Source organism: Pleurodeles waltl, chromosome 2_2 (genome assembly GCF_031143425.1).
Source record: "Pleurodeles waltl isolate 20211129_DDA chromosome 2_2, aPleWal1.hap1.20221129, whole genome shotgun sequence".
NCBI classification, from domain to species: domain Eukaryota; kingdom Metazoa; phylum Chordata; class Amphibia; order Caudata; family Salamandridae; genus Pleurodeles; species Pleurodeles waltl.
The window spans coordinates 513,114,694-513,129,104 of NC_090439.1; the positions used below are offsets into that span (position 1 = coordinate 513,114,694).

The 14,411-nt window shown below is 43.4% G+C and overlaps 1 protein-coding gene across 3 annotated transcripts in view; it reads right to left on the bottom strand.

The window, feature by feature from the left end:
• The window catches only part of OSBPL1A (oxysterol binding protein like 1A), a 1,294,449-nt gene that overhangs the window by 157,104 nt on the left and 1,122,934 nt on the right, over nt 1-14,411 (bottom strand). For all 3 annotated transcript variants that reach the window (XM_069220031.1, XM_069220033.1, XM_069220032.1), the window contains one exon: nt 2,336-2,452. In XM_069220031.1, coding sequence (XP_069076132.1) covers nt 2,336-2,452 — 117 coding nt within the window. The remainder of the gene's footprint in view (nt 1-2,335; nt 2,453-14,411) is intronic.

The window sequence follows — 14,411 nt, forward strand, 5'->3', positions numbered from 1 at the left end:
ATGTGGTATATTATACATGAATAGGGGTTGTACTGTCAATTTTGGGGTCATGGCCCTTTAGGAGTCAAACTGAATACTGCTAAAGGTATTTCCACCACCATTATGCATATTTGTAAATTACTGCCTAATTTCGAGTAGTGTGTGTAATAAATTTACTTTTCTAAAGAAAACGTGCAGACTGGACAAATATTCATTGGGTGTTATTATTGCGTGCCAGCAAATGTTAATTACTAGCCCACATCACCTCCCTTGAGTAAGGCTCTGCTCCTCTACCCTGACAGAGTCAAGCGCTACAATAGGATGTTTTGTTCCCAGTGGAGAGTGAATGTGGACCCATTACTTGGCATATAAAAGATCCAGATTAACAGGAGATAATCCGAAATGAAACCACTGATGCCTTAAATGGGACAGATATAGCTTGAATTTCCATGTCAATGGAGAGAGGATTTGGTTTGGTATTCAGGGGGATAAATACATAAGGATTGTGACATAGTAATAAGAGATAGCCATGCCATGGTGATAGTTAGGCTCCTGAACTCTATTCATTGATGGGCAAAGATATATTTTCCAGTGTTCAGGTGCACAGCTTTGCTAAAAAAATGTCTTCCTTCCCAAAGTACTATACTCATTCAGTAACATACCCATACATACCTTTGCCACAGTTGCTCTTCCAGAACATAAATTTTAACCACACTAATATGGGCAGGTCAACACATCTGGCAAATGGCACAATGACGCTCCCCTGTGCAAAAGGGGGATTGGCAGTACCAGATATCAAAGTTTATTATTAACTAGCAAAGCAGTTTGGTGAACATTGGCACCACCCAATCCCATACATATTGCAGATCGATATTGGAAAAAAGATTGCATTTCCGTAGGCCACCATGGCTACCTATTTGATGGCACAGTTAACTAGATAGACTTAACACTGTGGCCTGTCCTGTATGGGTGTGGCATAGAGTGGCGCCATACACAGGAAGTACAGTATTTTGCCCACCAGAGCTTCCAATGTTAGATAATCCCAGTCTCCCTATGACAAATGAACTCAAAACTTGTGCTCAATTGAGTTGCCTGGGGCTCACTAAAATTAAAGACATAAACCCAATTATCACGCTCCTGACTACACAGTAATTTAATGAACTGGGGGATGTCTCTAGTTTAGATCCGTTATCATATTTTAGGCTAAATCACACACTGCAAACATAGTAAACCATGCATCCAGATGAAACTTTAGTTTTGAATGTGCTCTCACATTTAATAGTTATTCCACAACTCAGACACACTACACGCTACCTTTACAATAAGATTGCTAATATGAGGACACTTCTCTTAGACACAATAAGACAGGAGTGGAAGGAGGGACAGACCTTCAGATAACCGATAAATAATGCAGCCACTGCTGTGTTCAGACCAGTGAAATCCAAAGATACTTGGGCACCTATTAGTACATCTTCAGCAGTTATGTAATACATAGGTAAATCTTTGCGGCTAGAGCACAACTCCAGCTGTAAATGCTGCCATTGTCTTACAGTCCATTTTCTAAACCTTGTCTGGGAATGTCCGAATCTGCTGAGGTACTTACAAGGTGTCTTTGCAGCACTGGAAAAGATGATGGTGGTATCACTGCCACCATCTCCCTCAACAATGCTACAAGGCTGTGTAAAGGGAGTCCTGGCCAAGATTAGACACTTCACAGAGTTAGTGCTTTTGCTAGTGAAGAAGAAAGTAGCAATATGTTGGGACAGAGGACCAATACTAGCAGTCAAAGCATGGATATCAACCAGATGTTCTGTAACAATATACACTATGTTCTGACCCTCCCAACCACACCTTGCCCTAAGGACATACTGAACGCCTTGAGACATTATACATCACAGGCAAAGACAGGTGTAAGATACTTTGATGACCTTTGAGGAGTCAGGATCCATAAAAAAATTATGTAGGTGAATGGTGGAGATGTACATTTAATACTGCCAACCCCAAGACGAGGCATCAGAGGGGGGGAGAATAAAGAAGGGTTCATCAGGCGACGGAAGAGCCGAAAACTAGTGGACGTGGCAGAAGTGCAAAACACCTGCCCATTAATTACTGCTGAATTGTCATATGAGTTGATACTACAAATAATATCTATGTATTGTAAATTGTCTGTGTACAGTTGCTAATATTGTAAATACAAACAAGTCTTCTTGAATGTGTACCACAGTTCTGCAAATCTATAATAATCAGAAAACATTTCAAAAGCAACATTTAGTCAACATAAAATCATGATTGTAACAGTCATGACTGATAAGCGTGTGGCTTCTCTTTTTTCAGGGAAAAAATATGTTTGTCTCACCTGAACAGAATTTGATGGCCTTGGTACTATTCTCCAGAGTAAAGTACTGCCTGGAATCACATGCACACTCTCAGAATCTGGCAACGGCATTTCATCTGGTTCATCTGTATTTCCTGTCTGCAAGACAAAGACTTACATGACCTAAAAAATATATACATAAAAGCCTCTGGCTTAGAAGATATATGAAATTATGGACGGGTAACAGAGATTCTCTGGAATGTTTTTTTTTCCCCCAAAAGCTGTCTAAGTGGCACCAAACACCCAATGAGGGTAAGCTCAAGTTGTCAATGGGAAGCCTCTCCCTGCACTCCTTATTTTTCTGCACCTCCTTCGATAGCTACAGAACGATAGAGAAGTAATGGGGGAGCCACGCAGAAACTGACCTCTCCTGACTCAGCCATTTACCCTGTGATGTATCTACTGTTCAGCTACTCACATGAATGAGGCACAGTAACACAGAGGAAGCAATTGCTTCCCTTGATGGCACTTCAACAGTGGAACAACTTTGTTTCCTACTGTTTTTACCTCATAGCAGTACATAATTAGATTTCCAATCAGTTTATTCAAGCTAAGGTCTCTTAATGAAAGGCATTCACAAGTACTTAATTAGCCCTTCCTGGCCTAGTTTGCTTTTTCACTGACATTTGTGACATCTATAGGTCAATACTGCCAAAATTATTTCTCCCGCCCTCTCAACCACCTATGAAAGAGTTGCTGTTTTTAACCCTACCCACTGACCCATAGACAAAGGAAAAACTGTATATGGTTTTTTTACAATAAAAAAAACAGAACACAGATTTGTCACTAGCAACATTACAAAGTCTGGTGATATTAAATTACCAAGTTGTCTTTACATAATGAATTACACACAATAAAGTATCTAATTAATGTCTCTTCATATCGTTTGAGAAAAGGCATGGTATTAACTAGCTGCTTGTTCCAAGTATTTATACCACTTTGTTAAGTCATCAGGGTTTTCATAGTGCATTAATAACCCGTGAGGGTATCCAGGCGCTCTGTAGCATGTGTGAGAGCTCAGCCCTGGAGGGCTTGTCAAAAAGCCAGGTCTTAAGCTTCTTGCGAAAGTCAGGTCAGGAAGAGAGGAGGAGGCCCTGATGTGTTGTGGGAGAGTGTTTTATGCTTTGGGGGACGGGTATGAGAAGGCCTGGCCCCCCTGCCGTACTTCTGTGTATGAGTTGGGTGTGTGCTGGTGAGTGACAGGAAGAGCGGAGGCATCTGGAAGGTTAGTGGAAGTGAAAGCAGCTGTTCAGGTAGGCAGAGCCTGTGTTGTGGAGTGCTTTTAAGTGAGCGTGAGGAGTTTGAAGTATGCTTGTTTACATATTGGAAGTCTGTGAAGTTTCCCGAGGTGTGGTGTGATGTGGGGTTGTTAAAAGAAGCTGAGGGATGGTCTGGCTGAGCGTTTTGGACCGTCTGCAGTCTTCTTGTAAGCTGGTTGGTTATCCCCGCATACACTGTGCTCCTGTAGGCTAGCTAGTCTGCTGGTGATGAGGGCTTGGGTTGTGGTGTGTTCTAGTAGCCACTTGAAGATTTTATTCAGAAGCCTGAGGGCGTTGAAGCAAGAAGAAACCTCTGCATTGCCTTGGGCGATCATGTCCTGTCTTTTGTCTATGATGATTCTGAGGTGTCTCGTTTGTGAGCAAGGTGTGGTGGTGGGTCCAAGGTCAGTGGGCCATTAGCCTAAGTCTCATAGTGAGGTGTTTTTCCTGAAACCCACCACTTCAGTCTTGTTCAAGTTCAGTTTGAGGCAATTAGATTTCATCTAGGTGTCCCCTTCTGTCATGCATGTGGTGATTTGTTCCTGATGTTGGGTGTTTTGCTGAGAGGGACAGTATCAGTTGTATGACATCGACGAATGTAAGGATATTTATGCTGTGAGCTTGCCTGATGTTAGCCAGTGGAGTCATGTAAATGTTGAACATTGTCGGACTGAGCCAGAAGCCCGGTGGGAATTCGCAAATAAGATCTTGTGCTTCAGAAAAGGAGGGGGTGCCATGGTGACAGTTTGAGTTTTTACAGTGAGGAAGGAGCAGATCCATTTGAGGGAGTGTGCCTGGATGCCCCCTTCATGGAGTCATTGGATTAGAATGGGATGATAGAAAGAGCTGAAGGGCTTCTCAAGACAAAAAAAAATTGTTTTTGCCTGCCTGCAACACAATATTTATTCAGCTTGCTTTTTCACTCCGCATTAACTGTTGCATTGACTGTGAAGACGTTTATGTAATTTCTAGAATTTTAACTACATTAACACTTTTGCGTTTCTTATGTCACTACTCTTCTGTTTAAACCATTATACATAGAAATGTAAAGAAATATATTTGTTATAACAAAAATAAAACAAATACTGTTTCCTATAAATGTTTTCAAAAGTCATTATCACACTTGCATGTACAAATCGCACAAAAAGTAATTATAATTTTTTTATGTGTGGCATGTTCCAAAACGTTTGAGCTCATGAAAGCAGATTCAAAATCTAAGCGTCAGACTCTCAGTGTATATTTACAAATTACTTCAATAGATGACACCATTGACTATAAAACAAAAGCAGTGCCTCAGTATAATTTAATACAACCGGTTGTTTGGAATTCATTGTCAAATTAAACCTTGATTCCATATGTTGAGAGTTGTTCCTGCCCGGGGGACTATGCCAATATCATAATACTTTCTGGTTAAAAGTCAAGTCAGTTATTTCATATTAAACCACCCGGCATGTACATCAATGCCTACACACATTCACAACTGCTTTAACAACTGGAATTATAAATATGGTTTAGAGTTGTCTATGTTGCATGTTAGCTCCTACAGATACTAAATGAACTACACTCTAGGTGTATGTAGTCTTGCAGGTGCAAACAGTAGCAAATTATGGCATGTACTTGAAGCCTGTAAGGACTGCTTATTAAGACTGATACTGCAGAGGTTAAATATTTTCAAATATTCTGTGCAGCAAGCTCTTGTAGACTTATATAACATCCACTCTTCTGGCAGCTGGAAGTACCTGAACGCTAAGACTTTAGGTGCCTAATCACAAGATTCAGCACCCTGAGTTTGGGGTGGTCGTAGTCATGAAGTGAGAAGAGCGTAGGAGGCGCGGATATTGTGAGAAAGTTGTGAGGAGGCACGAACACTGTGAGAAAGAGATGTAGACGTGTGGGCACTGTGTGAAGGCTCTGGCTGAGTAGTTGCTCTGCAGAGGCGCGAATTTGAACAGTGTCCAAACTATGCTGCTGTAACTGAGTGATTTGGATGGGGCTGCCATCTCTGAGTGATCCAGAGAATCTGAGAAGAGATATTGCCACTTTTTTTGTTGAGTCCTCAAGTTTGTGTTGAGATTAATCTGCCTGCTACTGCAGGTTTTTGAGTCTGGCAAATCTGTGTTTGACGGTGACAGGTAACGCCAATAACCTGAGCTCTGATCAGGTGATGAAGTGCCCATTATGAGCTGGTGGTCAGACTCTTGAATTAAAGGATAGGAGACAAATACTGACACAGATGTTGGCACAGACACAGCGGCTGACAAATTATATGTTGATTTGGATACAAGCTGTTGCAGGAAAATCACTCATTTTGTCTTCCTTGCAAGAATTTGTCTCAAAGCATTTGAAATCATCCAAACAAGATAATAAGAAATACCTTGCGACTATCCTCCAAGGAAAGAATGCTGACTCTTTTGTCTAGAAACCTTGACTTCAGATTAGTCTCAGTCAATCTCTCAAACTGATCTTTCTTATTGTTCAGTGGACTTGATACCAACCTCGATTCTGCTCTTTGCCCTTGGCTTCTCTTCAGAGTGACAATAAGTAATAATTGATTATACTCCCAAGTCTGGACTCTTTAGACAGTTCACTGCTCTTCTGTGGGCAATTTCACTGCCACCTCCATACTGGTGGGTGAAACGACCAAATTGTGATTGGTAAATATGTTAACATTAATGCAAAAAAGAATTCAGGGGATGTTGGAAGCTTTGTTTCTTGTCAATGTGCCACAAGCCAAACAAATTCTGTTGCCGGAGACACTAAAAATGCAGTGTTTCTTTCTGAGAAAGATGGAAATCTAGGGGATGGGACATTGGGTGATAATACTCTAACCAATTAGCATGAATTTGTTTACAATCACCCTTTGCTCGTATATAAGTTAGTGGAGAAATAGGGAAAGATGAGAACAAGTGAAAAAGACCACCATGGTACGGGATGAAAGAGTCAGTGCTATTAAATTCGAGCTTTACTCCACTCTCACTGCACAGGAGATGATGTCCTTGACCTGGCAAAATACAAAGCTGTCATCTGTAACTGAATAAATCTGGATATTTGGGAGTACAACTTGACGACACTAGACAACTGGTGAGCCAATCGTATTTACCATTTGCTACTGCCCATTCTTGAAAGGAGAACGTGTGCCAACCTGGTTTTTCTGATGAAGACATCGAGACGGGGAAGCTTCAGTCCAAAATCCATCCCTTCAATTGCACCAAACTGTTTGCGATCTTTTATACAGCAAAAGACCTCAAAGGCATACGTTCAAAATATCTGAGGCAAGAGTTCAAAAGATATAATTTGGTGGGTTTCTGTTTGCGTTACAGAGGTGAATTGACAAAAGTTACTTTTCACTCTAGGTTGGTTGGTTGTGCAATTCGAGCTGCAAGAACTAACTTGTCACATGTTAAGACAGAACTGTGTGAGGGTCCTAAGGTGAGAGACAGACCTGAACATGATCAACTTTTTTTATCAAAACATCGCAGCCTCTCCAATACTCAGATGGACTTAATGAACTTCCCTGGCAGGCGTGTTATATGGAGGAAAGAAATGGGTGGTTTTATTCACTGTAAAATTGGAAAAGCAATGACTAAAGCATCTAGAATGTGTGTTACCCCTTAGGCAAGGGTCGATCCCCTGGGGCGATTTTATTTTAGGCCATTTCTGCCCCCCTTGGGGGCAGATTGGCCTATTTTTCTTAGGCCAATCTGCCCCCAAGGGGGTGGGCAGAAAGCCTACTAGATGCCATTGAATAAAAAAAATAAAAATAAAAAATAGTGGGGTGGTGGCTACCAACCAGTATGGGCATGGTTATACCCCCACCCCAACTGAAGGGGTGACAGTCTTTCAGCTCTCCCCCCACGCACTAAAGCATCTTATCTCATGGCAAGCAAGAGGACATTTGATTATTTTGGGTTTTGGTTGTACATTTGAGATATGAGAGGTTGTCTAACTCTCACAACCGTCCCACTTGGATGGGTGAGGGCTGCACTTTTTCGACTTTGGGACGCTGCCATGTAGAAAAATCTAAGAGACCTAGACACATCTGAAAACTAAACATCTGGGTGAGTCCAGGGTGGTGTTCTTCACATGCACCCGCACCATTTTCTTACCCACAATACCCTGCAAACCTCCAACTTTGCTTGAAATAACACATTTTTCCCACATTTTTGTTTTGGAACCTTCTGGAATCTGCAGGAATACACAAAATTCCTACCACAGGGGTGTGGAATTTTTGAAAAAAATTACTTGTCTAAAGGACAAAGTTCCACAGTAATCTTCTAGCCCTGTAAAGAAATACACTTGTCCCACCTACTGTACAAATCGACTAGCAGGGCTTGCATGGATGCATTAAAACAGCCTCCAAAGTAAACATGTCCATCTCAGCCTCTTGGCTGCATTAGTAGGCTGCCGTGCAAATCCTCTTAGAGCAGCATTTTATCTACCAGGCTGTTTTCTTGCCATAGGCATAAACCACTTACCCTTCACTCTCTGACTTCTGAGCCCATATCTCTTCCATTGACTCTGAGGATCCATCATACTTTCTTGCTTTCTCACAACACAACATTGGTTTAATACATTTCCTGTTAACATACAGCACTTTCTTTATATATATATATATATATATATATATATATATATATATATATATACATATATATATATATACATACAGGAAGAAATACAGAAATATGTATGCAACCTTCCCCACCTTTCTCACAACAGATTTCATTCCCCTCTTCGCCACTCTCCCCTCCAACAGCTGCATGCCCTTTGTCCAATCTTACTACAGGTTCCACAATTGTTCTCTTCTTCACCACTCTCACAATAGGTTTCATTACCCCTCCTCCAGTCCCACCACAGGCTGCAAGTATCTTTCTTTCACCTCAACTCCAAAATCCCCTCCCTCTGTGCTTGTCAACAGCTGCAACTCCCTTGCCTTCAACTCTTTCACCACAGATTGCCCACTTTTCTTTACCCAGTGATATTTGTGCTTATCTAATAGAAGGTCTGTTTAGCAGCCCTTTTACCCTAACTATCCCACTTTGCTTCAAGTCTTCCAGCAGTCCTGCAACCTGCCCCCACAGTAACACCGATCTTAGAGGTGTGTTGTAAAGAGCTACGCAGGTCTAGTCAGGGAAATATAGAAGCTAATTAACGTGTCCTGTGCAGTGTTGACAGGATGATAAAACATTTACAATGGTAGCTAAAATATCGATTTAAAGCTCTCAATGAAGCACACACAGTTGCAAATAACATAGTAAACATGCCACAATATTAATTGGGTGTGAACCGAGTGCAAGTGGGAAAAAAAAACATGGCAACAGGTTCAGACAAGCCAACTTTTATTAGGGGCGATGTGGACTATTGGCTACAGCTGCTAACCATGCAATATGTGGAACCAGGTTCAAATTCAGCCTCGGCTCAGCATTCTGTGAATCCCAGCAAATCGCTCTGTGATGAAAAAAGGTGGAGCATAGTCTATGTCTATTGTGAAGAAATGTTATTTCATTGCGTTAGATTTGAGCTGTATTAAACAGTCAAAAATATAACCTGGATTATTCCCATCACAGACGCTCTAATCGTATTCTATAATAATTAAGTACAAAGCATTACCTCTAGATAGGTGAAAGAAATTGCTATTTAGTTGCTGAATTGTACAATGTGAAACTGGGAACCAGGATCAATCGTGACTTCCCTGCTTTATCAAATTGTTTTATCCTAGGCAAATACTTTATTTCACCAAGCCTCCTTCTCTCCACAAAAACCTCTCGTTCTTATTTCAGTAGCCTATAATGGTGCTGTAAGTATAATAAGAATCAAGGCCACATGTATGGTGCACAAGATTACTGGCTTGCATCTGAGTTTACTCATAGCATTGTCATAAGGGCGGAGCCTGGAATTTTTCACAGTGCGTGTTTGAAAACTCGCAAATTAATAAATGCCTCTCAATGAAGTGATATAATTTGATGCACTATGCTGAAAAGCTTTCTTGTGTTAAGGATATACAATTTTTGAGTTGTGAATACACTGTCATATTCTGACATGTTTGCTGCATGATAGTCATGACAAATATTTTAAGGCCTGGCTCACGCAAGGCTCTTAGAGCCAGAGTCGACCCTTGGCACTAAAAGCACTCTTAAACATTTGACAGCAACCCCCACTCATGGTGGCTTCCCCTCGTTTGCCTGGGTGACAAATGTGGTATTTTTGACACCATGATGGTTTGAACAGCAAATCCGAACACATCCTCTGAACTAGTACTTGACATCCACTTGTTACATCTTGTTTGCCTATTCCACTTCCAGCAAGTGACCGCATTCTGGAGCTCCTGCTGCTCAGCAGGCATACCACACTCGGGAACTCGTGCTCTCTTGACCTTCGGTTCCCTGACAAGGAGAGTTGCCTGCCCTGTAACCTACTTCACAATTCCTTCTTCATCATGCCGCCTATCAACAAATCGGGCCACGCCAGAAAACTCTCGGCAGCCACTGTTAAGCAGCATACTCACTGTCAGCTGTTTGGCATGCGAGCCTGGCAGTCACTGTGATCACGGCTTCTTGTGCTCTCGTTTTTCTTCAGATTTTCATTGTAAACGGCCTGAAGCAAGGAATTAATCTAGATTTGCCACAGTGTTTCAAACATGCAGGGACCGGGCATCTGATACTTCCCACTTCAATCCTACCACAGGGGAACGCAACGGGGTATTGTTTCACTCTCGAGAGGCATTTTCACAGCATGTAATTTTTAGTGTGTAGGCCCACAACCAATAAATAGACGATCTGTTTTCACCTCGCTTTTTAGCTGTGAACAGGAGTTCTCAAAGCTCTCTCTCTTCCTATCATGGTTACCGTATTTACCTATGAAAATGAGCACTCGGGACATTTTCAGTATGCAATTTGAAATAACAGACTCCGTGCTTGTATAAATTGCAGGAGAGCTTAGCAGAATGTCTACTGGTCTGGCGGACTAAGTACAGATTAAAACTTCTTGTCTGCGGCAGGAATCATCATGTCTCGGGCGTCGGGCGATACAAATTCCCCACCCCTGTACCACCCAGCATTGTCACATCTATGCCGATAAAAATTCTGCCCCACTTCTCAGCCTAAAAAACGTTTTTTTTCAAACTGCCCTTTTGGACCCGCTTTGGTTCTCTCTAATTTTCAACATATTTCCCTGTCACAGGCACATGGCCCACCTACATAAGTGAGGTATCATTTTTACCCGAAGACTGAGGTGAACGTTGGGTGATCCCACACAGAAATGTGGGAAAAATGTGATTTTTTTTTTTAAGCTACATTTGAGGTTCGCTGACGATTACAGGTAAGAAAACACTGGGGGATCCACACAAGTGACACCTCACTGGACTCCCTCGGATGTCTAGTTTTCATAAATGTTTCAGTTTGGTAGGTGTCCCCATATGGTTGCTGAGCCTTGGACCAAAAACGCAGGTGCCCCCGCAAAAACAGGTAGTTTTGTATCTGATAATTGTGTTGTGTCCACATAGTGTTTTGGAGTAATTCCTTTCGCGGGCACTAGGCCTACCCACACAAGTGAGGTACCATTTTTATCAGCACACCTGGGGGAACGCTGAGTAGACAGAAGTTTGTGGCTCCCCTCAAATTCCAAAACTTTGCAGAATCGAAATGTCAGTAAAAGGTGTTTTTTGCCACATTTTGAGATTTGCTACGGATACTGGGAAACGGAACGTGGTGAGAGCACCACAAGTTACCCTATCCTGGATTCTCCTAGATGTCTAGTTTTCAGACATGTCCAGGTTTGCTAGGTTTTCCTAAGTGCCGTCTGAGCTAGAGACCAAAATCCACAGCTTGACACTATGCAAAAAACCAGGTCAGTTTTCTTTGGGAAAATGTGACGTGTCCACGTTGTGTTTTGGGGCATTTCCTGTCTCGGGCACTAGGCCTACCCACACAAGGGAGGTACCATTTTTATCGGGAGACTTGGGGAAATGCTGGGTAGAAGGATATTTGTGGTTCCTTTCAGATTCCAGAACTTTCTATCACCAAAATGTGAGGGAAAAGTGTTTTTTTTGCCAAATTTTGAGGTTTGCAAAGGATTCTGGGTAACAGAACCTGGTGAGAGCCCCACAAGTCACCCCATCATGGATTCCCCTAGGTGGCTAGTTTAAAAAAATGCACAGGTTTGGTAGGTTTCCCTAGATGCCAGTTGAGCTAGAGGCCAAAATCCACATCTAGGCACTTTCCAAAAAACACGTCAGATTTCAATGTAAAAATGTGATGTGTCAATCTTGCGTTTCCTGTCGCAGGAATTAGGCCTACCCACACAAGTGAGGTACCATTTTTATCTGGAGATTTGGGGGAACACAGAATAGCAGAACAAGTCTTATTGCCCCTTGTCTTTCTTTAAATTTCTTCCTTCCAAATTTAAGACACTGTGTAAAAAAGACATCTATCTGAAAAATGCCCTGTACATCACATGGTAATATGGTGACCCCGGAATTGGGAGATGTGCAAATAACCACTGCTTCTCATCAACTTATCTTGTGCCTATTTTGGAAATACAAAGGTTTCCTTGATACTTATTTTTCACACTCTATATTTCACCAAATGAATTGCTGCATACCCAGTATACAATGAAAACACATAGCAAGGTCCATCTCATTTATTGGCTCTGGGTACCTAGAGTTCTTGAGGAACCTACAAGCCCTATATATCCCTGCAACCAGAAGAGTCCAGCAGACGTAATGATATATTGCTTTCGAAAATCTGACATCGCAGGAAAAAGTCACAGAGTGAAACATGGAGAAAAATGGCTGTTTTTTTCACCTCAAGTTCAATATTTTTTTATTTCAGCTGTTATTTTTGGTAGGAAAACCTTGTAGGATCTACACAAATGACCCCTTGCTGAATTCTGAATTGTAGGAAAATGGCTCCCTGTTGCAGTTACCCCCCACTTTTTGCCTGATATTGATGCTGACTTGACTGAGAAGTGTGCTGGGACCCTGCTAACCAGGCCCCAGCACCAGTGTTCTTTCACTTAAATGTACCACTGTTTCCACAATTGGCACACTCCTGGCACACAGATAAGTCCCTTGTTAAAGGTACCAGCGGTAATAAGGGCCCTGTGACCAGGGAAGGTCCCTAAGGGCTGCAGCATATGTTGTGCCACCCTAGGGGACCCCTCACCTAACACATGCACACTGCCATTACAGATTGTGTGTGTTGGTGGGGAGAACAAGGCAAAGTCGACATGGCATCCCCCCTCAGGATGCCATGCCCACAAAATACTGCCTGTGGCATAGGTAAGTCACCCCTCTAGCAGGCAGGCCTTACAGCCCTAAGGCAGGGTGCACTATACAACAGGTGAGGGCATAGCTGTATGAGCAATATGCCCCTACGGTGTCTAAACCAATATTTAGACATTGTAAGTACAGTGTGGCCATATTAAGTATATGGTCTGGGAGTTTGTCAAAAACGAACTCCACAGCTCCATAATGGCAACACTGAATACTGGGAAGTTTGGTATCAAACTTCTCGGAATAATAAACCCACACTGATGCCAGTGTTGGATTTATAAAAAAATGCACACAGAGGGCATCTCAGAGATGCCCCCTGTATTTTACCCAATCCTTCAGTGCAGGACTGACTGGTCTGTGCCAGCCTGCTAGTGAGAAATGAGTTTCTGACCCCCTGGGGTGAGGGCCTTTGTGCCCTCTGAGGCCAGAAACAAAACCTGCTCTGGGTGGAGGTGCTTCACACCTCCCCCTGCAGGAACTGTAACACCTAGCAGTGATCCTCCAAGGCTCAGGCTTCATGTTATAATGCCCCAGGGCACTCCAGCTAGTGGAGATGCCCGCCCCCTGGACCCAGCCCCCACTTCTGGCGGCAAGTCCAGAGGAGATAATGAGAAAAACAAGGAGGAGTTACCCACCGGTCAGGACAGCCCCTAAGGTGTCCTGAGCTGAGGTGATCCCTGCCTTTAGAAATCCCCCATCTTGATTTTGGAGGATTCCCCCAATAGGATTAGTTATGTGCCCTCATCCCCTCAGGGAGGAGGCACAAGGAGGGTGTAGCCACCCTCAAGGACAGTAGCCATTGGCTACTGCCCCCAGACCTAAACACACCCCTAAATTTAGTATAGGGGCACCTCAGATCACAGCAAATCAGATTCCTGCAACCTGAAGAAACAAGGAGGACTGCTGACCTCCAAGCCTGCAGAGAAGACGGACGACGACATCTGCTTTGGCCCCAGCCCTACCGGCCTGTCTCCAACTTTGAAAACCTGCAACCAGCGACACATCCGACAGGGACCAGAGACCTCTGAAGCCTCAGAGGACTGCCCTGGACTAAAGAACCAAGAAGCTCCTGTGAGCAGCGGCCCTGCCCAAAACCAGCTACTTCTTTGCAACAAAGAAGCAACTTCCAAACACTGCGTGTTTCCCACTGGAAGAGTGAGACTTCACACTCTGCACCCGACGCCCCCGGCTCGACATTCAGGGAACCAACACCTCAGGGAGGACTCCCCGGCGACTGCGAGCCCGTGAGTAACCAGAGACGACCCCCTGAGCCCCCCACAGTGACTCCTGCGGAGAGAATCCAGAGGCTCCCCCTGACCGCGACTGCCTGGAACAAGGGACCCGACGCCTGGAACCAACACCGCAGCCGCAGCCCTCAGGACCTAAAGGAACCGAACTTCAGCGCAGGAGTTACCCCCAGACGACCCTCTGCCTAGCCCAGGTGGTGGCTGTCCTGAGAAGCCCCCCCTGTGCCTGCCTGCACCGCTAGAGTGACCCCCGGGTCCCTTCATTGAAACCAATACAAAAC